Genomic DNA, 26,573 nt, shown 5'->3' with positions numbered 1-26,573 from the left:
GATGATCTGAGGGCTCTCCGCTTCTTCCTCGAACAGAGGCCCGAACAATCCCCATCCACCGTTACTCTCCTCCGTCTGGCTGAACTTGTTCTCTCACTGAACAATTTCTCCTTAAACTCGTGTCACTTCCTCCAAATAAAAGGTGTGGCTGTGGGTACCCGCATGGGCCCCAGTTATGCCTGTCTCTTTATGGGGTATGTGGAACATTCCTGGTTCCAATCCTATTCAGGCCCTCTCGCACAACTCTTTCTCCGGTACATCGATGACTGTTTTGGTGCCGCTTCATGCTCTCATCTGGATCTGGAAAAATGTATTAATTTTGCTTCCACTTTCCACCCCTCCATCATTTTCACATGGTCCATCACTGACACTTCCCTTCCCTTCCTTAACTCTCAGTCTCAATTTCTGGTGATAGAGTGTCCGCCAACATCATTACAAGCCTACCGACTCCCACAACTACCTCGACTACAGCTCCTCACACCCCGCTTCCTGTAAGGACTCCATCCCACTCTCTCAGTTCCTTCGTCTCTGTTGCATCTGTTCTGATGATGCCACTTTCCATGTCAGTTCCTCTGACATGTCTTCCTTCTTCCTTAACCGAGGTTTTCCACCTACGGTGGTTGACAGGGTCCTCAACCATGTCCGGCCCATCTCCCGTGCATCCGCCCTCACACCTTCCTCTCCCTCCCAGAACCATGATAGGGACCCCCTTGTCCTCACTTATCACCCCACCAGCCTCCGCGTTCAAAGGATCATCCTCCGCCATTTCCGCCAACTCCAGCATGATGCCACCATCAAACGCTTCTTCCTTTCACCCTTCCTGGCGGCTTTCTGCAGGGATTGTTCCCTCCGGGACACCCTGGTCCATTCCTCCGTCACCCCCTACACCTCAACCCCCTCCCACGGCACCTTCCCATGCAACCGCAGAAGATGCAACATCTGCCCCTTTACATCCCCCCTCCTCACTGTCCAAGGGCCCAAACACTCCTTTCAAGTGAAGCAGCGCTTCACTTGCACTTCCCTCAATTTAGTCTACTGCATTCGCTGCTCCCAATGCGGCCTCCTCTACATTGGAGAGACCAAATGCAGACTGGGTGACAGCTTTGCAGAACACCTTCGGTCTGTCCGCAAGCATGACCCAGACCTCCCTGTCGCTTGCCATTTCAACACTCCACCCTGCTCACATGTCCACATGTCCGTCCTTGGCCTGCTGCAATGTTCCAGTGAAGCTCAACGCAAACTGGAGGAACAGCACCTCATCTTCCGACTAGGCACTTTACAGCCTTCCGGACTTAATATTGAGTTCGACAATTTCAGCTCATGAACTATCTCCTCCATTCCCATCCCCTTTCCGATCCCCCTTTTTCCAATAATTTATCATTTAAAAAAATATATATTTCTTTTCCCACGTATTTTTAAATTTATTTTGATCTATTTTTTTATCTCCACCTTTTAGCCCATTTCGATCCCTTCCCCCCACCCCACCCCCAGTAGGGCCATCTGCCACTAGCTTGTCTTGCTTGATACCCTTAATGTCCCCATTAGTACATTCCTTAGATAATATCACCACCGTCAACACCCTTTTGTCTATGACATCTTTAGCAATCTCTTCTTTGCCTCTACCTATCACTGGCCCCCTAACCAGCTCTACCTGTCCCACCTCCCTATACCAGCTTATATTTCATCTCATTTCTCTATTTCCTTAGTTTTGAGGAAGAGTCATATGGACTGGAAACGTCAACTGTATTCCTCTCTGCAGATGCCGTCAGACCTGTTGAGTTTTTCCAGGTATTTTTGTTTTTGTTTCAGATTTCCAGCATCTGCAGTATTTTGCTTTTATCTTTGTGATCTCCCCAGGTCTATTTATCCGCTTATTAAGGAAGCATTTCCATTTATTTACATTTAAATTCAATTTTAAACTAAAAGTTATTTTCTAAAATATTCATCTTGCAGAATGGAGGTGGGAGTTTATGTTCAGTTTGGAGACAGATGGTGAAGGGAAGAGAGGCTGGAAGATGTCACGAAGCTATTAATCTTTATAATATTATTGGAAATATTTTTCTTTTAAAATAGAGGTTCAGTCTTTGGATGTGTCTTAATTGGATTAAAGCCAGCTAGTCTGGGTGCTTTGAAGTGTACTAGTTTTGAGATGTAAGAGAGGTAGAGTGCATTTGCATTTTTTGAATAGAGCATTCAAGAAGGCGAGTGAAATATGGTACCAAGCTAGCAGATTTTTTCTTTTTTTTTCTGATATCATGTGGTTTACATCTACCCTGTTCTATTTCTACAAAGCAAAATACTGTGGATACTGGAAATTTGAAACAAAAACAAAAAATGCAGGAAATACTCAGGTCAAGCAGCAGCAGTGGAAAGAAACAGCTAACATTTCATGTCTATGCCCTTTCATCAGATCCCCAATTTTGTTCCCTTGGTGTTACTTGGGTTCTTGATGCCACCTCCTTTGGATGTAGCACAAGGCATGGGGCCAGAAGGAGGCCGTATTGCAGTAGAATTGCGGGTCACGACCTAACCAAGCGCTTATCATAAACTTCTTGAAGAATCGTTTTTTTCCAGGCTGTGTTCTCTCATAGGTGGATGAGTGTGCCTGATTTATAAGGGAAGATTGTGCTTCTTTTGAAAAATATCACCTATTTGTTTGTAAGATGTACTATTGTTATTTGGGACCACTGAGTATTCTTTATCTATTTAAAAGTAGGCCAGTATTGAAGGATCTCCGTATACGTGACATTAACAATCATTGTTATAAAGCAGTTTTAGCATAGGGCAGGAACTGGAGTTTGAAATGAAATTGAAGCACTAGTTAATCCTGCTGCTAAGTTATTTGATAAATTTAATTGCTGCTAACTTTTTCAGTGCTTTGTTTTTCTAGCCAGGACACTAGGTGCTCATTAGAGTTCCTGAGATATTGCAGTCTCCTGACTTGCTCATGCTTTATGCAATTCCACTACGTGTATGAAACTGGCATTTAGTTCCTACTCCCAGCACCTAGTGTTTTTAGAGTGCAACACATTCCAGGGCACCTGGATGTCACTTGACCATTCTTTCAGCCCTTTGAATGGGTTCAGTTGTAATAGAGAGAACAGGGTTGGTAACTGGAGACTGTAAAGCCGAAATGCATCTATATTTCTAACATCTGATGTATCCAAAGGCAACCTGTGCATTGTTTCTTCAGCCAGCGCACTGTTGGCTTGAATTGCATGTGGCTGTGTTTGTTGATTGGCATCACAGTGCTGACGCTCCTCTTTCTGTAGTTAGGAGGCCAATGTTTGTTCAATCAGATCTATAACACTACCTCAGAAGGCGGCATAGGCAGGGTTTTTGAATATTTTTAAGGCAGGCATAGATAGATTCTTGTTTGGCAAAGGAATCAAAGGTTATTAGAGATAGATGGAAATGTGGGATTCAAAACACAAACAGATCAGCAACGGCCTTACTGAATGGCAGAGCAGTCTCGAGGGGCAGAATAGCCTATTTCTGCTCCTATTTCAAATGTTTGTATGTAACATGTTAAAAGGTTAATGTAAGTGTTACACTTTCTGTCACCCTCCAGGCATCACCCTTGAGTGTATCTGACTCACTGTGAGTAACCTTGTGAGAGGCCTGTAAATCTTAAATAGAAATGTTGAACTGTTACTGTGGAGAATTGGGTGAGGGAGAATCATTTGATGTCTGTTATGCCTTTGTTATAGCTATCAGCTGTATGTCTTTCAGGTTGTGTCAAAAGGGTATTTCTATCTCTAGTTTCACTGAATTCCTTGAATTAAGTTGTTGGGTTTTGGCCATCTGTCCAATCTCATCATTTGTATTTAAAAATTTTGATGTTGCCAAAGTTTAGCCAAAAGTCTGACATCAAAAGGAAGTCGGAATTCTTTTAAAAAGTGATCATTTAACTAATGAAGAGAGTTCCTACTGAACTCTGGTTGATAGAAGATTTCAAAAGCTCTGATCAGTGTTTTGATATTTCACTTGCCAAGGTTACCGAGAATATAAGCTAAAGAACTTCCAATATCCAGCTTACAACAATTATCCAGGGTCTCTCATTCCTCAAAGGTAGATCATACAAGCTGGAACATATAGTGGGTATGGTAGCATAATGTTAATATTACTAGACTAACAATCCATGGCCTGGACTAATGACCTGGAGACATCAGTTCAAACCCCACCACAGCAGCTAGGGAATTAATATTTAATTAATCTGGATTAAAGTTATATTAGTAACCATGATACTGAAGTGTCAGATAGTTGTATAAGCCCAACTGGTTTGCTAATGTTCTTTAGGGAAGGAATTCTGCCATCCTTAACTGGTGTGGACTACGTGTGACTCAAATCCCACAACAATGTGGTTGGTTGACTGTGCAGTGAAATGGCCCAGCAAACCACTCAGTTATCAAGAAGACAGCTCACTTTCACCTTCTCAAGAACTATTAAGGATGGACGATAAATGCTGGCCCACATTCCGTGAAGGGATATTCCCTTTATGGAAATCACTGAGAGACCTTTGTAAGGGAAAAATAATATTTTGAAACTCAAACCATATGAACTGGTTTCAGTCAGTTGGCTGATACCAGCTACAGATCAATGGGGATGTTTAAAAGTTGAAAGTTGGCCAACAAAACAAAAGGCTCACCATGGAGCACAATGCCAGGAACCCAGCTAGTGCAAGGCAAGCTTATATTGAGCAGAGCAGAAAGAGGCCTTGAAAATCATTTCTCACACCTCGGATGGGAGGTCATTTAACCCATTGAGTGCGTTGACTTGAGAGAGAGTCATTCAGAGAGCAATCTGGTTCCGGCTCTTCCCCATGTTCCTGAAATTTTTTCTACAGTTGATATGTGCAGACTGGAGGTAGAACTGGGCACTGAGCATGTCTAAATGAAGGGAAAACAACACCTGCATGTGTAGGAACAGTGTAGGAGGAAGAGGAGGAAGCCTGAATGGCAGCACCAACAGGAATGTGAATTTGAATTGCACAGATGGGAGAGCATGAGTAGGAAGCTGAGGGAAAGGAGAAGCAGCAGAATCTCCCATTGGTGATATGAAGCAGGAATTGTAAACCAGTACAGTGGGGGTTTAGCAGATGTGATTGGAGTACTTCACATGGGGTCATCTGGAAGAAACTGAATTATGAGCTCTTTGGTGAAAACGACAGAAACAGATCAGCTGAGAAAAGCAAAATAACTTGCAGACATAGCATGCTTGGAATAGCCTACTGTGCAGGTAGCCTCAAAGCACCCAGTGTGCCAGTGCCTGATGTCTATTATTGACCACAATTTCCACCTTTATAAAATGAGAAGCTTTTATTCTGTTTACTTTGGCTGTGATAAATTTGGAATGTTTTAAGTAATATTTTAACCTTACTCTTTTATGTTCAGTTTTCAAAAAGCGGTCAGAAGTAATATTTAAATGCAGTTCTAATACCTTTTCATTCAACTCATTGGACTGGGGTGGCACCCATACCATGGGCACCTTAGTATCTTTATTTTAAAAAAAAGCTGTCTTGAGGAACTTTTGATTCAAATTTGGATCAAACCCCAATAATCATTTTTTTTTATTCAGTCATGATGTGAGCATCGCTGGCAGAGCCAGCATTTGCTGCCCATCCGTAATTGCCCTCGAGTCAGTGGTGGTGAGCCACTGTTGAAAAGTTATCTTCTGTATTTGTGACTGTTTCTCATTACTCAACAACTACTTGACATTTGCACTCTCCTTCACAAAGTATCTTGTGATACTCATTGGATTAAAGCCATTGTGCCAAGAGCAAGCTGTTAGTTTTTGGAGTCAGTATATGCATGCGCAGACCTTTAATTTTGCCTTTGTAAAACCTAAATAATCAACTCTTGTATTTGCAGAAAAATAAAATATTCAAATGGTTGATTCTTTGAAAAGTAGATGAAAGTGATTATTCCAGCAATGTGGTTTTATACATCATTGTTTTTGTTGAAAAAAAAATTAAGACTTTTGCACTCTGCATCTAGTGGCAGTCTCAAGGATGGATTGCGGTCAACTGATTCTACCACAACCAGTCAACAGCTTAGCCTCAGCGTAGGTGATGACAGTACTGGCAGCTGGTCCAACCTGAGCTTTGAAGATGAACATCTAGATGAGACCAGCAGCTTCCTGCACCTCAGTGACAGGTAAATGTCAGCTGTACAAATTAAAGCTCACATTTTCATTATAGTTAAACCATTTTAAATGACATATACCACAGTATTTGTGTCTTTCCTGTAATTAACAAGCAGCCTGTAATTCTGAAGCATGTGGGGTTTGAACAGTTTGCTTCCAAGAGCAGTTCTTTATGAAAACAGATTAATTTAACAAATTACCCATTATTTCAAGCCCTCCAGTATTGGAGAGTTGCATTAAAGCCAGTGTCTTGATGGTTTTCATGCAAACAGATACTATTTGACATTGGTTTAGCTTCACATATAGAACACGTACAGGATATGTAGCCTATCGTTTTGCATTGCTGAATTTGTCCTGTGAGATTTAAGGTTGGTGATGCATTCAAAATTGCCAAATCAATTCCTGTTGTGTTGTTATTTTCCAACGTATTTAGCAATATTGCCAGTATAAAGGAAGAGATTTTTTCAATGGAATTTGACAGATTTGGAACAATTAAAATGACAAAACTTTACTAATTTGAAAGCTGAAAGGTTTTGGTTAACTTTCAAAGGTGGGGAGATTTATTTAATTATTTTATAAAGGCTTCAGGGAATCTCATCCCACCCATGGATGAGGTTTCCTGAAAAACACAAAGTCTGCTTGGGCTTTTCGGCTGCCCACCCAACCTTAAGGCTGAACAAAATATCAAGATGAAGTGCGATGACATCGGGATGCTCGCCGGACATTATCGCGTGTCATTTTACACATCAGCAAGTCGGGCCCACCCCCACACGCCAACCGGAAGATTCAGCCCATTATTTCCTCTAGTGAAGGGGTGCAGAACATGAGACCATAACCTAAAAATTACAGCCAGGCCATTCAGGGGTAATGTCAGGAACACTTCTTTACAGAAAGAGGAGTAGAAATCTGGAACTCACCCCAATAAAGTCGTCAAGGGTGGGTCAATTGAAAATACCAAAACTAAGATTTAAGAATTTTTTAATACTCAAGGGTATTAAGGGTTATGGAGCAAGGTGGGTAGACAAAGTTAAGATACAGATCAGCCGTCATCTAACGAAATGGCAGAACAGGCTTGAGGGGATAAGTAACCTACTTCTAACGTTCCTACAATCTAGGAACTGATTGTTCCTATCAATCTTCCTGAGCTTTTAACATCCTTTGTTCAGGTCCATTAAGATAAATAAAAATGGAGAAATGGACTAATGCAGCTGATTTCACATTCTTGCACCTGTTACAACTTGCTCATGTTATGTAAACTAGGGCAGATAAAGCAGTCTTTAGCTGTACTTTCATCAAGCCACTTCCAAAGCACTTTAGGCTTTTATTTTTATAGAGTGGCGACAGCTCTGTAAAAGTAATATTGAATTGGTATGTTTTTGAAAAAGTGGCATTTTGTTCCCACGAGCTGAAAGGACATCTGTTTTAACATGCTGCAAGCGGGTTAAATGTTTAAAAGTTTCAAATGAAACCTTTTCAGGTTGCAATTCATATGCATTGAGGATGGGAAGGTAGGTGTGGAGATGACTAAAATGAGTTACTTCTGAAATTGTATATTCTTGGCCTATTTTTAGATTGTAAGAACCTTAGAAGTAGGTCACTTATCCCCTCAAGCCGGTTCTGCCATTTAGTTAGATGACGGCTGATCTGTATCTTAACTTTGTCTACCCACCTTGCTCCATAACCCTTAATACCCTTGAGTATTAAAAAAATTCTTAAATTTTAGTTTTGGAATTTTCAATTGACCCACCCTTGACGACTTTATTGGGGTGAGTTCCAGATTTCCACTCCTCTTTCTGTAAAGAAGTGTTCCTGACATCACCCCAGAATGGCCTGGCTGTAATTTTTAGGTTATGGTCCCATGTTCTGCACCTCTTCACTAGAGGAAATAATGGGCTGAATCTGCCGGTTGGCGTGTGAGGGTGGGCCCGGCTTGCTGACGTGTAAAATGACACGCGATGATGTCGGGCGAGCGTCCCGATGTCATCGCACTTCATCTTGATATTTTGTTCAGCCTTAATGTGGTGGGCAGCCGAAAAGCCCAAGCAGACTTTGTGTTTTTCAAGAAACCTCATCCATGGGTGGGATGAGATTCCCTGAAGCTTTTATAAAATAATTAAATAAATCTCCCCACCTTTACAAATATGTCCCAACTCATGTTTGTCACATGAGGGGACATGTTTGAATAAACCGTTACATCATTTACTTAAGTTTTTTATTGCCTATTCAATCTCCCTGCAACTCATTATGGTTTTTTTGTGCTAGAATAAATAAATTACTGTTTTTTGATTTATTCCTGAAATTGTGAATCTTCTGGCAGCTCCATGCCTCAGGGCGATTGCTGTGCTCTCCCGCGCGCATGCGCGAAAGAGCACAGGCCCTGACTCTCCCTCCTCCCCCCACCTGCACAGGTAGCGCTGAGCGCTACTGGCTGCACGTTACGCTGGGCGGGCCTTAATTGGGCCACCCTGTGTAAAATGGCGGTGATCGGTTCCATGCCTGCTCCCGCTGAGCCCGCCCGCCTTAAGTAAAATCCTGGCCAATTTCCTTCCATCTACCCTATCATTGTAATTTAATCATCATAAACACCTCACCCCTTAATTTTCAATTTCACTTCTTCACAGCCACGCTTTGAAATGTTTCTCACTTTCCCTTAAGTGAGTGTCTTAAGACACTCAGAAAGCTATTGTATACCTTGTGCTCATCAGCCCTAACTTTGTTTGCATGTTTTGGACTGACCAGTGGAGCAGATGCTTGTTGCCTGATTCACCTTTTGGTGGTGTAAGGTAATGTGCTAATCCCATAGTGAGTTGCTGACGTTGGTTGCCAGGACTAATAATATGTGTACAGAGAAATATCTGTACATGATTATGTTTTTTTTCTGTGCTGGAATAAATAAATTACTGTTTTTTGATTCATTCATGAAATTGTGAAGCAGCATAGTTTTCTGATTTAATTTTTTAATATTACCAAAAATTAGAGAGATTAGATATTTAAAATGTGTTCGTTACATAATCTTTAAAAGCATTCAAGGAGTTAATTTTCTAAACAAAATAACATGTAAAATTGTTCATATATGCCTCTTGCCTTCATTGTAACAAGTTCCATCAAATACATGTTCTCAATGTGATTAAAATGGAATGGAAAATTCATTTTGTCTAGCTATCTTTACGCCCCCTAAAGAATAGATGCAGCCAATATTTCTTATCTAAATGGCATAACATCTGTGGTTACTATTTTTAGGTGAGCTCAGTAAGAGATGTGAGTTCTGCTCCAATTGCTTATACTGTTTTTGGAACTCCAAGGCTGGTTCAAAAAGTAGGTCAACAAAAGAATAAGGTTAAGATTGATGAAGAAAAATAAATGATAGTACAAAGCTTACCAGATTTAGCAGCCAGACACCAAAACATTGGACTCAGGAGGCTCAGCAGGTGGTGAATCAGGACCAGAGGGCTATAACCCAATTTTCTCCCTCTATCCATTAGTGCTGAGTGAGGATAATCACTGCAGTGGGGGTTGGCCAATTTTTCCCTATTTCCCAAAGATAGCTAGCCTGTTCTTCAAAGCTATCCCAAGTATCTGTTTTTGAATTCTTGAAACAGTAGAAACCTGCTGAATTGTATGTGGCTGCAGGGTCGGTAACAGGAAATGCACCATCTTTGTTCTTGAGTTGCCTAATGTGCGTAGTCTGACCGAGCAATGGTGATGGGAGAGGGAATGAGAAAACGTTGTCAGTCACTCAATGTCCACTGCCTTTCTTTTCTTTTCTCTCAGTAATGGCAACAGCAGTAGCTGGAGCAGTCTGGGGTTAGAAGGAGATATATATGAGGAGAATATATCCTTTCCACCATCAGACAGGTTGGTCTAGTCTAGGATTCATGAAAATTGATTTCAGTTAGAAAGTTTCATTGACTGCATGAGAGCATGGCTTTGGAAGTGAAGCACTTAAGTAACATGTGTGTGCAATGAAAGGCCTTTAGACAAGTCTAAAATGCTAAATGTGGTATAACTTAAAGATTGTCTTTGATATAAATCACCTCCAGATAAATCATTGCTTTCTTTCTCAATGCTTGAGCTTAATAGATTATTCAAAGAGACTTGTGGTGTTTTGCACAATCTGATTTCTCACTTAGCTTACTTCTCATGGTATTTCATATTTAATGGCTGGGCATTTACTTAGTACAGTAAACCAGGCATGAATAATGATTGTACTAAATTGGGTTTATTCAACATGCCTGCACTGAGAGCAGGGAATCTCGCTGGCTGGGAACCTAGGGCAGAAGATCTAAGATTAGATTATAACCCAATCTTCAACCCTATAGAGAGCCCAAGGTGGGTGAATTAACCCAGCTATGACCTAGAGAAAATTCCCCTTCAAATATCCTGCTTTCAAAGCATTGTAGTGTACTTGAGAAGAATGATAATGTGGGAGGTCTCCCATGTTCTTGTGTCATTCCTTACATGAGTTGTGTAGGTTTTTTGCATTTCCATGCTTTGTGAAGCATTTTTTGTTCCTTTGTGTAGTCATTTGACGTGAATGAGAAATCCAGTCAATAATATTTGTTGCAAAAGTAATGGAACATTTCTGTGATGACTTCAGGCTAAATAGTCAAAACAAGGTGGCAGTTACATACAACCTACTGTGGCTATAGTGTTTTATCTGGCTCACAGGAGAATATTTCCCACCTTACTTCCTCTCTCAGCAGTTTTCCTTTACACTTTGAATTTTTTAAATTCCCAAGTTGGAAGTCACATGGTGGTTCCCCTCTGGACTTGAGCACTCTCTTTTACCTGTAGAATATGGTTTGATGCAGCTCTAGTCAAAGTGCTTGAAAGTCTTCAGCTGGCTGTGTAATGTGAATTCAGATAATCTAATGCATGTAAGCACAAAACCATTCAAATTTAGTGCACTGTTATAAATTGGTAATGATTTTGCTGTTAATAGTGAAGGGCCAGCATTTTCCTTTCACCTCGCTGATGGCCGCCCACAGTTTTTGTGGGCTTTGCTGGGTAGATTTACTCTGTCTTTATAGTGTGGTGCCCTCTGTAGCTAATCTGTGTCGACTGTGAGTTGAAGCGAGATGCTTCAACCAATCAGATTGAAGAATCTTCATTGAACGTTCAAGGCAAGAAATATAAATTGGATTTAGATGATGTAGAGAAAATAGAATAAAGACATTGGTGAGGGGATTTAATGAGTGAGATTAAAGAGACAGTTAAAAAAAAATGTTAAATACCCCCAGTAATTTTCTTTTGAAGGAATGGATTCCACACTTGTAAAATTCATTTTTCAGGGCCAGAGAGGATGTTCAAAAGTGATTATCATGCTGTTAATAGCATATTTATTCCTGAATGCACCAGCTTTAACTTTTCCTGTCATTTTTAGTGAGGAAGTAGAGGGCAAGTGCAGCAATTTTGCATTGTTACAACCATTTCAGTGCCGAGTCTGTTGGTGAGGAGTATAACAATGCAGCCTATGGATGAGCACTGATAAGTTAGGAGTGTGCAGCTTATGAGCACATCACCACACCTCTAGGCAGACTTCTTCAGCAGTACACTGACAGTACTCCAGATTTGGTCTCATCAGCACCCTTACAACTGTAGCAAACCATTCCCACTTTTATATATCGTTCTCCTCACAATAAACAACAACATTCCATTTACCTTCCTATTCAATTGCTATTCCAGCATACTAGTTTTTCCTGATTTATGTACCATGACACCCAGATCCCCTTGTACCTCAGGGTTCTGCAATCTCTCTCCATTTAGACAGTACGCTGCTTTTCTATTCATTCTGCCAACGTGGATAAGTTCACATTTTCCCACATTATAGTCCATCTGCCAATTTTTTGCCCACTCACTTAACCTATCTATATCCCTTTGCATACTCCTTGTATCCTGTTCTCAACTTACTTTCCTACTTATTTTTGTGTCACCAGCAAGTGTAGCAACCACACATTTGGTCCCTTCATCTGAGTGATTGATATAAATTGTAAACAGTTGAGGCCCCAGCAGTGATCCGTGTGGCACTCCACTGCTGATGGCTTCACCACAAATTCTGAGCCTTCACTCAGGCTTTCAGGATTGCTGGTGTGGTAAACAATGATATTGAGGCTAAGCTACATTGTTCAAGTGCTCTCTTGCAGAGTAACTAGTGCAGATGTACTTGGCAAAGAGTGCTTAATGCTGAGAGATGGATATGTTCTGCTTCCCCATCTCCTTGACTAGCATAACAACAGAAATGAAATGACTGAGAGCATGCCCATGGTAAGATGATGAACTTTGGAATTTTCTTTTAAGTGGTATATATGTTTTGAGACAAATGGATTCACAGAACTCTAACAAAAATTAAGCCTTGAGTAGTGAGTCTGGAAGTTGGAGGAGATAAGTAGTTCAAGACTATATAGTCAAGTAATTTTTCCAGAAGAGTTTAATCTGTGATTTTTTTGTGCACCCACATCGCTGAAAAGTAATTGTGTGAGGCCTTGTTCCTGGCACCTACCTTGCTAGATGCAAATATGGGTCAAAGCAAAGCCTGTGACACTGCAGACATCAAATACTATTAACTATTGAAGTAGCATGAGAAGTATTCAGATTCTAATTGCTTGCTGTTCGGGAATGCATGTGTGTGTCCAGCTTTTTTATTTTAAATAATTAGTTTTACTTCTCATTTCATTTCAATTCTGAGCACTGTTTGCACTATTTCAAAGTGACCACTGAGTTAGAGTGAGCACTAATTGGCCAATTTCTTCCCTGCAAATGTAGCGATAATAGTGAAGACAAAGAGGAAGAGGCGCAAGAAGATTCTGAAGGTACAGTATGAAGTTACATTTTTGTCCCAAAGCATTGCTGCCAGCCAAGCACAGAGAAAAACTTAAAATACTGAGATGTGTGCAAACCTTGAGGCGCCCACTCACCTAGATCGAAGGCACAGATTAAATAACTAGCATTAGCAGCTCTTCGATGTAAACCTCACGCAATTTATTTATCACAGAATCTCACAGCACAGAAGGAAGTCATTTGGCCCATCCTGCAGCTTTGCCAACTCTTTGAAAGAACTGTCCAATTGGTCTAACTATTTCTCTGTAGCCCATGCAAATATTTTGTTGTTCTTAAGTAAGTAAGATGCATGCTGCAATCCAGAACCAAATTGAGTACTACCATGATTATTGACACAACGAACAAAAAAAAAGAATTTCCCGATTGGTTAATGAGATCTTTCATTCCTGATTTTGTGTCCATTGCAGAATGCTGTTCAACTAGATATGGATACCGTCTAGAAAGGTGTCACGAGGGAAGATGTCTCCTCAAAGACATTTCTGATGCCAGTGCATATTTTCAGATGAAGCTAATGCCCTCTAGCTTGATGTCATGATAATAGCTGCTTGTGGACTCCAGTATTAGATACTATATGATACTCTGTATGATATACGGGGTCGCCTGAGCTGGATGTTGAAGGATGCTGGAGCCTGTCTTGACAGAGTTCAGATACTGCAGATATGTGTTCATATTAGGAAATGTTATCAATAAAGTTAATTCAGCTACAATGCCGCCGGCCTGTGTGCATCGTTGAAACAAGACTTGGTGTCAGAAGTAAACTAAACGCAACAATGTAGGTTCTAAAACCACTGACAGAACTCAGTTTGGAGGGCAATCTCGCTGAAAACTGGAGGAGGTGCCGGCAGCAATTTGAGCGGTACCTCAATGACAGGTAGTGATAAAAAAGACCCTCAGCTACAGTCTTCCATCTTTCTTCATGTAACAGGGGAAGCAGTCCTAGAAGTCTAAAACACATTCACGTTTGAAAGTGATGAGAAACAAAATTACTTGAAAGAAAAAAGATGAGAAGGAAAAGAGAGGCCTTTAGCAGGTACAAAGGGAGCAAATCAGTGGAGGCACTGGTGGAGTACAGGAAGTGCAGGGTGGAGCTTAAGAAAGCAGTTAGGATAGCAAAGAGGGGATATGAGAAAGCTCTGGCTGGTAAAAGGGAAAATCCCAAGATATTCTATAAGTTTTTCAACGGGAAGAGGGTAACCAGGGAAAGAGTAGGGCCCATAAGGGACCAAGGGGGCAATCTATGGGTGGAGCCAGATGACATCGCTAGAGCGTTGAACGAATATTTCACATCTGTCTTCACCCAAGAGAATGAGGATGAAGGTATGGAACTCTGGGAGATGGACTGCGAGGTTCTTAAGCAAATTGATATAGGGAGTGACAAGATATCGGAGGCTTAAAAGTGGACAGATCTCCAGGTCCGGATGATTTGTGTCCTAGACTACTGAGGGAGGAGATCGCAGGGGCTCTGACCCAAATTTTTAATTCCCCTCTGGCCACAGGGGAGGTACCAGAGGACTGGAGAACAGCTAATGTGTTTCCGCTATTTAAGGGTTGTAGAGATAAGCCAGGGAACCAGTGAGTCTCACGTCAGTGGTAGAGAAACTATTGGAGAAAGTTCTGAAGGAGAGTATCTATCTCCACTTGGAGAGGCAAGGTTTGATCAGGGATAGTCAGCATGGCTTTGTCAGAAGGAGGTCATGCCTAACAAATTTGATTGAATTTTTTGAGGCTGTGACCGGGTGTGTAGATGAGGGTAGTGCAGTTGATGTAGTTTATATGGATTTCAGCAAAGCTTTTGACAAAGTCCCACATGGGAGACTTATAAAGAAGGCAAATGCACAATGCGATACAGAGCAATTTGGTAATCCAAAATTGGCTTAGTTGTAGGAGACAGAGGGTGATAACAGAAGGCTGCTTTAGTGACTGGAAGCCCGTGTCCAGTGGCGTACCACAGGGATCTGTGCTGGGTCCCCTATTATTTGTCATTTATATAAATGACATAGATGACTGTGGGGGGTAGGATTAGTAAGTTTGCAAATGATACAAAGATTGGCCGGGTGGTTAGCAATGAGGTTGACTGTCTTTGGCTACAGGAAGATATAGACGGGATGGTCAAATGGGCAGATAAGTGGCAGATGGAATTTGACCCTAAAAAGTATGAGGTGATACACTTTGGAAGGAGTAATTTGACAAGGAAGTATTCAATGAACGGCATGGTACTAGGAAGTTCTGAGGAACAAAGGGACCTTGGTGTGTGTGTCCATAGATCTCTGAAGGTGGAGGGGCATGTTAGTGGGGTGGTGAAAAAGGCATATGGGACACTTGCCTTTATCAATCAAGGCATAGATTACAAAAGTAGGGAGGCCATGTTGGAGTTGTACAGAACCTTAGTGAGGCCACAGCTGGAGTACTGTGTGCAGTTCTGGTCGCCACATGATAGGAAGGATGTGACTGCACTGGAGGGGTTGCAGAGGAGATTCACCAGGATGTTGCCTTGGATGAAACATTTAAGTTATGAAGAGAGGCTGGATAGATTTGGATTGTTTTCATTGGAGCAGAGAAGACTGAGGGGCGACCTGATCGAGGTGTACAAGATTATGAGGCGCATGGACAGGGTGGATAGGGAGCAGCTGTTCCCCTTAGTTGAAGGTTCAGACATGAGGGGGCATAAGTTCAAGGTGAGGGGCAGGAGGTTTAGGGGGATGTGAGAAAAAACATTTTTACCCAGAGGGTGGTGACGAACTGGAATGCACTGCCTGAGAGGGTGGTGGAGGCGGATTGCCTCACATCCTTTAAAAAGTACCTGGATGAGCAATTGGCACATCATAACATTCAAGGCTTTGGGCCAAGTGCTGGTAAATGGGATTAGGTAGGTAGGTCAGGTGTTTCTCACGTGTCGATGCAGACTCGATGGGCTGAAGGGCCTCTTCTGCACTGTGAGATTCTGTGAAATAATGGAAAAGCTCGAAGCCTACTGCAGTCTTAAGAAAAACATCACATATGAAAGATACCGATTTTTTTATGTGCATGCAAGGCAGTGATAAAATTAGTCAATATGTTACTGAATTAAGAAAATGAACTAAATTGTGTGAATTTGGCGAGCTTGAAGAATCACTCATCTGAGATGGAATCATTTGCGGGATTGTATATGACACTCCTGAGAGAATGGCATTTGAGAGAAACTGATCTCACGCTGGCGAAAGCAATAAATATCTGCAGAATGGCAGAGACAACAAAGTTCCAGATTAAAGAGAGGATAGAAGGTGATAAGCCACACATAGTCAAGCAGTTAGATGCAGTTAAACAGAAACAGCCCCGGGCAAGAACAAATAGACAGGCTGAACGTAAAAAGAACAAAACTGCTATAAAACATCTAAATGCAGCTAATGCAGAACAGAGCATTTACCACGTCGTTGTCCAGCCTACGGAAAGTAGTGTAAGAATCGTGATAAACTAAATCATCTTACTAAGATGTATAAATCAAAGAAAGTGCACACGATTGACAGACACTGAAACTGAACTTTTCTTTGGTGCAGTAACAACAAATTCCAAAGACAAAAAGAAGGTTGATTTAAAAATTGCCAACATGATAATGAATTTCAAGCTTGACACAGGTGCACGAGCAAATGTCATTCCCACAAGCCTGTATTGTAAGATAAGCAAAGAGAAACTGCTAACTAAAGCAAAAGTGAAGCTGTCTACTTAGGTGAAAAAATTGCTGGCTTAAAGTGAACTACAAAAAACATTCTCAAGCACTTCCATTCATAGTGTTGAAAACTGTTGCAAAACTCATTCTTGGAATCAAAGCTTGTGAAAATCTGAAGCTAATGAAGAGAATAATGACTGTCACACCTGAGCGAGTATGAAAATGTGTTCCGGGGATTGGCTGCCTAAAAGGAGAACACACCATCAAGATTGATGAAACTGTGGCGTTCAAAATATACCCACCCAGGAAAATACCAGTAATACTGAGAGACCGAATGAAAGTAGAGTTGGACAGAATGGAGAAACTTCACGTCATCAAGAAAATTGAAGAACCAACAAAGTGGTTTAATCCAATTGTAATTGTAGAAAATTCAGATGGGAACCTGCGAGTCTGTCTGGATCCCAGAGACCTAAACCAGGCAGTACAAAGAGAGCTGGCTAGCTGATGCTAAATACAATTCAGCCTTGGATGTGAGTTGAGGCTTCCGGCAGGTCCTATCTCTGTATCCTCAACACACCATATGGGTGATACAGGTTTTTACGCTTACCTTTTGGCATTAATTCAGCTCTGGAGGTGTTTCACAGAACAGTGAAGCAGTTGTTTAAAGGGTTAGAGGGTGTGGAAACCTATATCGACGATGTGCTGGTCTGGGGAGCCTCACAGAATCACAGTGCAGAAGAGGCCCTTCGGCCCATCGAGTCTGCACCAACACATGAGAAACACCTGACCTACCTACCGAATCCCATTTACCAGCACTTGGCCCATAGCTTTGAATGTTATGACATGCCAAGTGCTCACAGCATTTGTAACATGATGGATAAATTGATAGCACATATAAAACTAACTGAGTACGATATAATAACCATTATAGAGACATGGTTGCAAGATGACCAAGGCTGGGACCTGAATGTTCAAGGGCATTGTGACATTTCAGAAGGACAGGAGGAAAGGAAAAGCAGGTGTAACTCTGTTAAGAAAGGATGAAATCAGTACAATAGTGAGAAATGATCTTGCCAGAAATGATTAGCAGAATCTCTATGAGTAGAGATAAGGAATAGCAAAGGAAAAAAATCACTGGTGCAAGTAGTTTATAAGCCCCTAATAGCAGCAACACAGCAGGACCGAGTACACATCAAGAAATAATGGGGACTTGCAAGAAAGGGACTGCAATAATCGGAGGTGACTTTAACCTTCACATTGATTGGACAAACCAAATTGGCCAAAGTAGACTGGAGGGATAAGCTCATAAATTGTAGATGTTTGGTGGTATAGAACTTGAGTATTGCTGAAAAAAAGGGACATGTCAAAGATTTTTGTCTGTACCCATCAGGATACTGCAAGCATACCTATGCAAGGGAAAACAACAATTTATACTGTATGAGAAGAGAATGCTGATTGCTTGGCAAGTGGACTCAAAACACAGTGTCCAACATTAGATCTGATTCCACGATTGGATAACATTTGCTAAATAATCCTCAGTGTGCTAAAAATTACATTGGCAACCAATTTAAGATTGTCAGCCAGGCTCTGTGTGGCGCATTTGCATGTACTGGGAGCTACATATATTAATACACAGGGTTCTGTTCTTTGCATGCAGAAAGAACATATACAAACATTGTGCCTGTTTCAGCTGAACAGAATAAGTGACAGCCATTAACTGACTCATTTCTCAGGACAGTGCCTTGACTAATCAGGGTCAAGCTGCCTAGTTTAAATTTCGGTTTATTAGCAGCTTCTGTTTATTCTTTTCGTAGTTGTAATCGCCATTTTCTTTTATTAAAGTAGTGCCAGTCTCTCAACAGTCAACTCATATCTGTTTGCACTTCTTTTTCCATTTTTAGGTCTGGTGCAGGCGAAAGAAACATTATTAATTTTAAATGTTGACCTCGAACCCAGTAGTTTTGATCTTCAGATGAGAATAGTGTTGCAATGGATAGCAGCATCACAGTTTCAGATGTCTTTGGTCTACTTCAAGGAATCTTTTGAAGATGAGCTGTTGCATGTGAGTATGAGTTTAAATGTTGCTTGCTTACAAGGCGTTCAGTTGCTTTATACAGAATTAAATCTTGTTTTAATTTTCTCCCTATTTCTTGCCAACCAGGTGTCAGCTGTTGCTCAGTTGGTAGTACGTTCCCCTCTGAATCACAAGGTTTTGGGTTCAAGTCCCACTGCAGGACTTGAGCACAAATATCATGGCTGTGACACTCCAGTGTGGTACTGAGGGACTGTCTACTGCACTGTTAAAGGTGCCACCTTTCCAATGAATCGTTAAACTGAAGACCCATCTACCTGCTCGCAGGGATGTGAGAGATCCCATGACACTATTTCGAAGAAGAGCGGGAGAGTTTTTCCCTGGTGTCTTGGCCAAACCTGATTATTTGGTCATTATTATATTGCTGTTTGTGGGAGTTTTCTTTCTTCAAATAGTGCAGCAAACTTTCATCTTGCTCCACCTGGGAGAGCAGAAAGGGTCTCATTCCAAAGGCAGCACCTCCAGCAATGCCACACTCTGTCAGTACTACACTGATGTTTTAATTTAAATGTACTCAAGTTTCTGAAATAGAACTCAAGCCCACAAACTTCTGATTCAGAGGTAAAAGTGCTACCTGTGAGCCAGGGTGGCTGGTTCAGTTCTGACTGTCTCTGGATTACCACTCATTTACATTGTCCTTTTTAGTATCACTTAGCTAACTTTTCCAAACCTCCATCAGTTTGTTTACCATGCTTCCAGAACTAAAAGCCCCATATTCTCTTTAATAACAGGATAATATGATAAATAAATAATATGATAAATTCAGAGAAAGAGATAATATGATAATATGATAAATAAATAATATGATAAATTCAGAGAAAGAGAATGGTTCGGTGGGGGGGTTGGGGGTGGGGGGGGTGTGCGGGTGGGGGGGGGGTGTAGAGAGGTGGGGCGGGGGGGGGTAGAGATATGGGGGGGAGAGAGGTGGGGGGGCGGTGGTGGGAGGTAGGATTATGAGTCTTTTTAAAAATGGCTGAAGGCAAGAATATAGATTCTGGAACAATTCCTACAGATTGGAGGGTAGCTAATGTAACCCCACTATTTAAAAAGGGAGGCAAAGAGAAAACAGGGAATTATAGACCAGTCAGCCTGACGTCAGTAGTGAGGAAAATTCTAGATTCCATTATAATAGCACGTGGAAAACAGTGGCAGAATCGGACAGAGTCAGCGTGGATTTATGAAAGGGAAATCATGCTTGACAAATCCACTGGAATTTTTCGGGGATGTAACTAGTAGAGTTGATGAAGGGGAGCCAGTGGATGTGGTTTATTTGGACTTTCAGAAGGCTTTCGACAAAGTCCCACATAAGAGACTGGCGTGTAAAATTAAAGTGCATGGGATTGGGGGTAGTGTATTGAGATGGATAGAAAACTGGTTGGCAGACAGGAAACAAAGAGTAGGAATAAATGGGTCTTTTTCCGAATGGCAGGTAGTGACTAGTGGGGTACTGCAGGGATCGGTGCTGGGACCCCAGCTATTCACAATATATATTAATGATTTAGGTGAAGGAATTAAATGTAATATCTACAAATTTGCAGATGACACAAAGCTGGGTGGGAGGGTGAGCTGTGAGGAGGACGCAGAGATGCTTCAGTGTGATTTGGACAAGCTGAGTGAGTGGGCAAATACATGGCAGATGCAGTATAATGTGGATAAATGTGAGGTTATCCATTTTGGTAGCAAAAACTGGAAGGCAGATTATTATCTGAATGGCTATAAATTGGGAGAGGGGAATGTGCAACGAGACCTGGGTGTCCTCGCACACCAGTCGCTGAAGGTAAGCATGCAGGTGCAGCAGGTGGTAAAGAAGGCAAATGGTATGTTGGCCTTCATAGCCAGAGGATTCGAGTACAGGAACAGGGATGTCTTGCTGCAATTATACAGGGCCTTAGTGAGACCACACCTGGAATATTGTGTGCAGTTTTGGTCTCCTTATCTGAGGAAGGATGTTCTTTCTATAGAGGGAATGCAGCAAAAGTTTACCTGACTGATTCCTGGGATGGCAGGACTGACATATGAGGAGAGATTGAGTCAATTAGGATTATACTCACTGGAGTTCAGAAGAATGAGGGGGGGGGATCTCATAGAAACCTTTAAAATTCTAACAGGACTAAACAGGGTAGATGCAGGAAGGATGTTTCCAATGGTGGGGTAGTCCAGAACTAGGGGTCACAGTCTGAGGATACGGGGTAGACCATTTAGGACTGAGATGAGGAGAAATTTCTTCACCCAGAGAGTGGTGAGCCTGTGGAATTCGCTACCACGCAAAGTTGAGGCCAAAACATTGTATGTTTTCAAGAAGGAGGTAGATATAGCTCTTGGGGCGAAAGGGATCAAAGGATATGGGGAGACAGTGGGAGTAGGCTGTTGAGTTGGATGATCAGCCATGATCATAATGAATGGCAGAGCAGGTTTGAAGGACCAATTGGCCTACACCTGCTCCTATTTTCTATGTTTCTATAATGGATAAGAATAGCAGACTTGTTGCATGAGCGCTTTTGCTTATTTTACAATTGAGGAAGAAGAGAAAATACCCAATACTGCAAGGCAGCCTTGAACAAGTGAAGTGGAGGAACATGGTGGATATTATATAAGCTAAAAGAGTGCTAAAAAGGGCACCTCATGGGAGTTAAGACAGACATATCCTAGGATATTAAAAGAAATAGCTGAGGAAATTACAAGCATTTTCATCATTACTTTCCAAATTATTCCATTCTTTAGGAATTGCCCCTTGGATCGGAAAGTTACTAATGTCATTCCATAATGTAAGAGAGGGAGAGAGAAACCAGGGACTTACCTAGTTTATCATTAATTGTGGGAACATTAAGGGACTCTGTCATTAGAGACAGAGTGACTGAATATGTGGACATGGAGCAGTTGACCCAAGAGAAGCAAATGGATTTGTGAATGGTGGGCAGTTCCCGGCTTTTTTTTTATTTATGGGATATGGTCATTGCTTTCAAGGCTAGCATTTACTGCTCTTCTCTAATTTCCCTGGATAAATTGATGATGAGCCGTCGCTTTTAACAATTGCAGTCCATGTGGTGTCGGCACACCTGCAGTGCTGTTAGGAAAGAAATTCCAGGATTTTGACCCAGCAAAGTTCCACTCCGAGTCACTCACTATCCTGACTTGGAAATATATTGCCGTTCCTTTACCATAAAGGAGCGGTGATATATTTCCAAGTCAGGATAGTGAGTGACTTGGGAACACCACCACCTGGAAGTTCTATTCCATGTGCCTGCTTCCCTTGTCCTTCTAGATGGTAGAGGTTGTGGGTTTGGAAGATGCTGTTGAAGGAACTTTGACAAGTTGCAGTGCATCTTGTAGATGGTACATACTGCTGCTGTTGGTCACACTGGCACATGGTAGAGGGAGTGAATGTTGCAGGTGGTCTTGGTGGTGGTAAAAGGAGGAGTAGAACCGATTAGGGATCAAAAAGGGGATTGATGCATGGAAGCAGGGGGCATGGCTGCGATATTACCAAGGTAGATGTTGCTGCACAGGTCACGGTGAAAGAGGAGGTAATTCAGATACCAGAGAGGTTTAAAATTGGTAAGGAGGAAGTATTGGATAGGCTGTCTGTATGTAAAGTTGATAAGGACCGGATGAGATGCATCCGAGGATAATGAGGGAAATTGCAGAGGCACTGGCCATAATTTTCCAGCCTTCCTTAGACTCAGGGGTGGTGATTGGAGAATTGCAAGTGTAACACCCTTGTTCAAAAAGGGTGTAATGATAATAATGATAAGCCTAGCAACTACAGGGCAGTCAGCCCTGGTGTCGCTTGGTGTTGGAGAAGCTTCTAGAAACAATAATTTGGGACAACATTTATAGTCACTTAGGCAAGTGCCGGTTGCTTAAGGAAAGCCAGCATGGATTTGTTGAGGGCAAACCGTGTTTAACTAACTTGCTGGAGTTTTTTCATGAGGTAACAGAGGATTTAAGGAGGGAAACGCCATTGTTGTGATGTATGTAGACCCCCAAAAGGCATTTCATACACTGCCACACAACAGACTTGTGAGCAAGCTTATAGCTCATGAAATAAAAGGGACAGTAGCAATATGAATATGAAATTGGCTGAGTGACAGGAAAGAGTGGTTATTGGATGTTCTTCAGGCTGGATGATAGTGGAGTTCCCCAGGGGTCAGCGTGGAACCCTTGCTCATCCTGATATGTATTAAAAACCTAGACCTTGGTATAAAGGGCACAATTTCAATGCCTGGGGTCGATATGAAACTTGGAAGCTTTGTGAACTGTGAAGAAGATAGTAGAACTTCAAAAGGACATAGGCAGATTGGTAGAATGGGCGGACAAGTGGCAGACGAAATTTAATGCAGAAAACTGTGAAGGTGATGCATTTTGGTAGGAAGAACATGGAGAGACAATATAAAAGAAGACATACGACTCTAAATGGGATGCAGAAGCAGAGGGACCTGGGTGTATATGTGCAAAAATCATTGAAGGTGGCAGGACAGTTGAGAACAGGGTTAGTAAAGCATACAGGACCCTAGGCTTTATTAATAGGGACATAGAGTATAAGAGCAAGGAGGTTATGTTGAACTTATATAGAAAGCTAGCTCGGCCTCAGTGGAGTACTGCGTCCAGTTCTGGGTGCTGCACTTTAGGAAGGATGTGAAGGCATTGGAGAGAGTACAGAAAAGATTCATGAGGATGGTTCCAGTGATGAGGAACTTCAGTTATGAAGATCAGTTGAAGAATTTGGACTGTTTTCCTTGGAGAAGAGAAGGTTGAGAGGAGATTTGATAGAAGTGTTCAAAATCATGAGGAGTCTGGATAGAGTAGATAGGGAGAAACTGTTCCCATTGGTGAAAGGATAGAGAATTAGAGAGCACAGTTCGAAGTTAATTGGCAAAGGAACCAATAGCGGCATGAGAAACTTTTTCACACAGCGAGTGGTTAAGGTCTGGAATGTACTGTCCAGTACATGAGTGTGTGGTGGAGACAGGGTCAATCGAGGCATTCAAAAGAGAATTGAATTATTACCTGAAAAGGAAGAATTCACAGTCACAATGGGCTGAATGGCCACCTCCTGTGCCTTAACAATTCTGTGATGGAAGGCCATTGACCTGAAACATTAACGCTGTTTCTCTTTCCACAAATGCTGCCTGACACGGTAAGTATTTCCAGCATCTCTTATTATTTCAGATTACCAGCATCTGCAGTATTCTGTGTTTTGATTTGTATTTCTTCACACTTCTGACTTGACCCTTGTAAAGGGTAGTTTTCACATGTGACTAGCTACAATACAGATAGAAATATTTTGTACAGGAGGAAGGCTATTTTCTGGCCTGCACACAGACTTTAATTTTCTTGCTTTCCTAGAATTGTCAAGTCCGTTTGGACTGGCTTACTGGAGGTTTCATCACAGACCAACTGCCTCCAATCAGTCTGCCCAGTCAGACTGCCTTTTGTCCCCATCATACATATTATTAACAACAACAAAAACAAAAATTGCTGGAAAAACTCAGCAGGTCTGACAGCATCTGTGGAAAAGACAAAGAGTTAACGTTTCGAGTCCATATGACTCTTCATCAGAACTAAAGAGAAATAGAAATGTGGTGAAATATAAGCTGTTCAAGAGGGGTGGGACAGATGGTGCTAGATAGAGGGCCAGTGATAGGTGGAGGCAAAGGAGAGGTTGCCAAAGATGTCATAAACAATAGGTCAAAGGGGTATTGACGGTGGTGATATTAGCAAAGGAATGTGCTAATGGTGACATTAAGGGTAGAAAGCAGGATGAGAAGTGACAGATGGCCCGAGTGGGGTTGGGGTTGGGGGAAGGGATCAAAATAGGCTGAAAGGTGGAGATAAAACAATGGATGGAAATAAATTTTTAAAATAATAGAAATAGGTGGGAAAAGAAAAATGTATAATAATTATTAGAAAAAAAAGGGATCAAAAAGGGGATGGAGGAGAGTTCATGATCTGAAGTTGTTGAACTCAATGGTAAGTCCAGAAGGCTGTAAAGTGCCTAATTGGAAGATGAGGTGCTGTTCCTCCAGTTTGCGTTGAGCTTCACTGGAACATTGCAACAGACCAAGGATGGACATGTGGGCATGAGAGCAGGTGGGGTGTTGAAAAGGCAAACGAAGGTCTGAGTCATGCTTGCAAACAAACTGAAGGTGTTCCGCAAAGCGGTCACCCAGCCTGGGTTTGGTCTCTCCAAAGTAGCGGAGACTGCATTGGGAGCACGAATGCAGTAGACTAAATTGAAGGAAGTGCAAGTGAAATGCTGCTTCACTTAAAAGGAGTGTTTGGGCCCTTTGTCGGTGAGGAGGGGGGAAGTAAAAGGGCAGGTGTTGCACCTTCTGCGGTTGCATGGGAAGGTGCCGTGGGAGGGGGTTGAGGTATGGTGGGTGATGGAGGAGTGGACCAGGCTGGACCAGAGGGAATGGTCAGGGGGACTGACATGGGGGGGGTGGTGAAGGGAAGATGTGTTCGGTGGTGGCATCTTGCTGAAGTTGGCGGGAAAGGCGGAGGATGATCCTTTGAATGTGGAGGCTAGTGGGGTGATAAGTGAGGACAACGGGGACCCTATCATGGTTCTGGGAGGGAGGGGAAGATGTGAGGGCGGATGCTCAGGAGATGGGCCGGATGTGGTTGAGGGCCCTGTCAACCACCGTGGGTGGAAAACATTGGCTAAGGAAGAAGGAAGACATGTCAGAAGAACTGTTTGGGAAAGTAGCATCATTGGAATAGATGCGACAGAGGCGAATGAACTGAGAGAATGGGATGGAGTCCTTACAGAAAACAGGATGTGAGGAGCTGTAGTCGAGGTAGGTGTGGGAGTTGGTGGGTTTGTAATGAATATTGGTGGATGGTCTATCACCAGAAATTGAGATAGAGAGGTCAAGGAAGGGAAAGGAAGTGTCAGTGATGGACCATGTGAAAGTGATGGAGGGCGGAAATTGGAAGCAAAATTAATTCACTTTTCCAGGTCCAGATAAGAGCATGAAGCGGCATCGAAACAGTCATTGATGTACCGGAGAAAGAGTTGTGGGAGGGGGCCTGAGTAGGACTGGAACAAAGAATGTCCCACATACCCCATAAAGAGACAGGCATAACTGGGGCCCATGCGGGTACCCATGGCCAAACCTTTTATTTGGAGGAAGTGAGACGAGTTTAAGGAGAAATTGTTCCGTGAGAGAACAAGTTCAGCCAGACGGAAGAGAGTGGTGATGGATGGGGATTGTGTGGGCCTCTGTTCAAGGAAGAAGTGGAGAGCCCTCAGTCCATCCCGGTGGAGGATGGAGGTGTAGAGGGATTGGACGTCCATGGTGAAGAGGAGGTGGTTGGGACCAGGGCACTGGAAATTGTTGATATGATGTAAGGCCACAGAGGAATCGCAGATGTAGGTGGGAAGAGACTGGACAAGGGTAGAGAGAATGGAGTCAAGATAGCAAGAAATGAGTTCAGTGGGGCAGAAACAGGCTGACGCGATCAGCCTGCCGGGACAGTCCTGTTTGTGGTTTTTGTGTAGGAGGAAGAAGCGGGCCATCTGAGGTTGGGAGACTGAGGTTGGAAGCTGTGGAGGGAAGATCTCCAGAAGAGATGAGGTCAGTGACAGTCCTGGATACAATGGCTTGATGTTCAGTGATGGGGTCATGGTCCAGGGGAAGGTAGGAGGAAGTGTCTGCAAGTTGGCGCTCAGCCTCCGTGAAGTAGAGGTCAGTACGCCAGACAACGATAGCACCACCCTTGTCAGCAGGTTTGATGATAGTCAGGGTTGGACCTGAGAGAATGAGTGTGGCAAGTTCAGAAAGAGGTTACAGAAACAGAATTACTTGGAAAAACTCACCATGTCTGGCAACATCAGCGGAGAAGAAAAGAGTT

At 42.4% G+C, this 26,573-nt stretch overlaps 1 protein-coding gene across 8 annotated transcripts in view; it reads left to right on the top strand.

Moving 5' to 3' along the window:
• The window catches only part of akap11 (A kinase (PRKA) anchor protein 11), a 147,691-nt gene that overhangs the window by 117,416 nt on the left and 3,702 nt on the right, over window positions 1-26,573 (top strand). For 6 of the 8 annotated variants that reach the window (XM_041211492.1, XM_041211493.1, XM_041211494.1 and 3 more), the window contains 4 exons: window positions 5,997-6,155; window positions 9,916-9,999; window positions 12,907-12,953; window positions 18,526-18,686. In XM_041211492.1, coding sequence (XP_041067426.1) covers window positions 5,997-6,155; window positions 9,916-9,999; window positions 12,907-12,953; window positions 18,526-18,686 — 451 coding nt within the window. Of the gene's footprint in view, window positions 1-5,996; window positions 6,156-9,915; window positions 10,000-12,906; window positions 12,954-13,388; window positions 13,691-18,525; window positions 18,687-26,573 lie in introns of those variants that run through there. The other 2 variants (XM_041211496.1, XM_041211495.1) reach the window with 2 other exon arrangements.

The sequence above is a fragment of the Carcharodon carcharias genome, chromosome 18 (genome assembly GCF_017639515.1).
Source record: "Carcharodon carcharias isolate sCarCar2 chromosome 18, sCarCar2.pri, whole genome shotgun sequence".
NCBI lineage: Eukaryota > Metazoa > Chordata > Chondrichthyes > Lamniformes > Lamnidae > Carcharodon > Carcharodon carcharias.
Note: the sequence above shows the minus strand (reverse complement) of the source record. Positions and strands in the feature narration are given on the sequence as shown.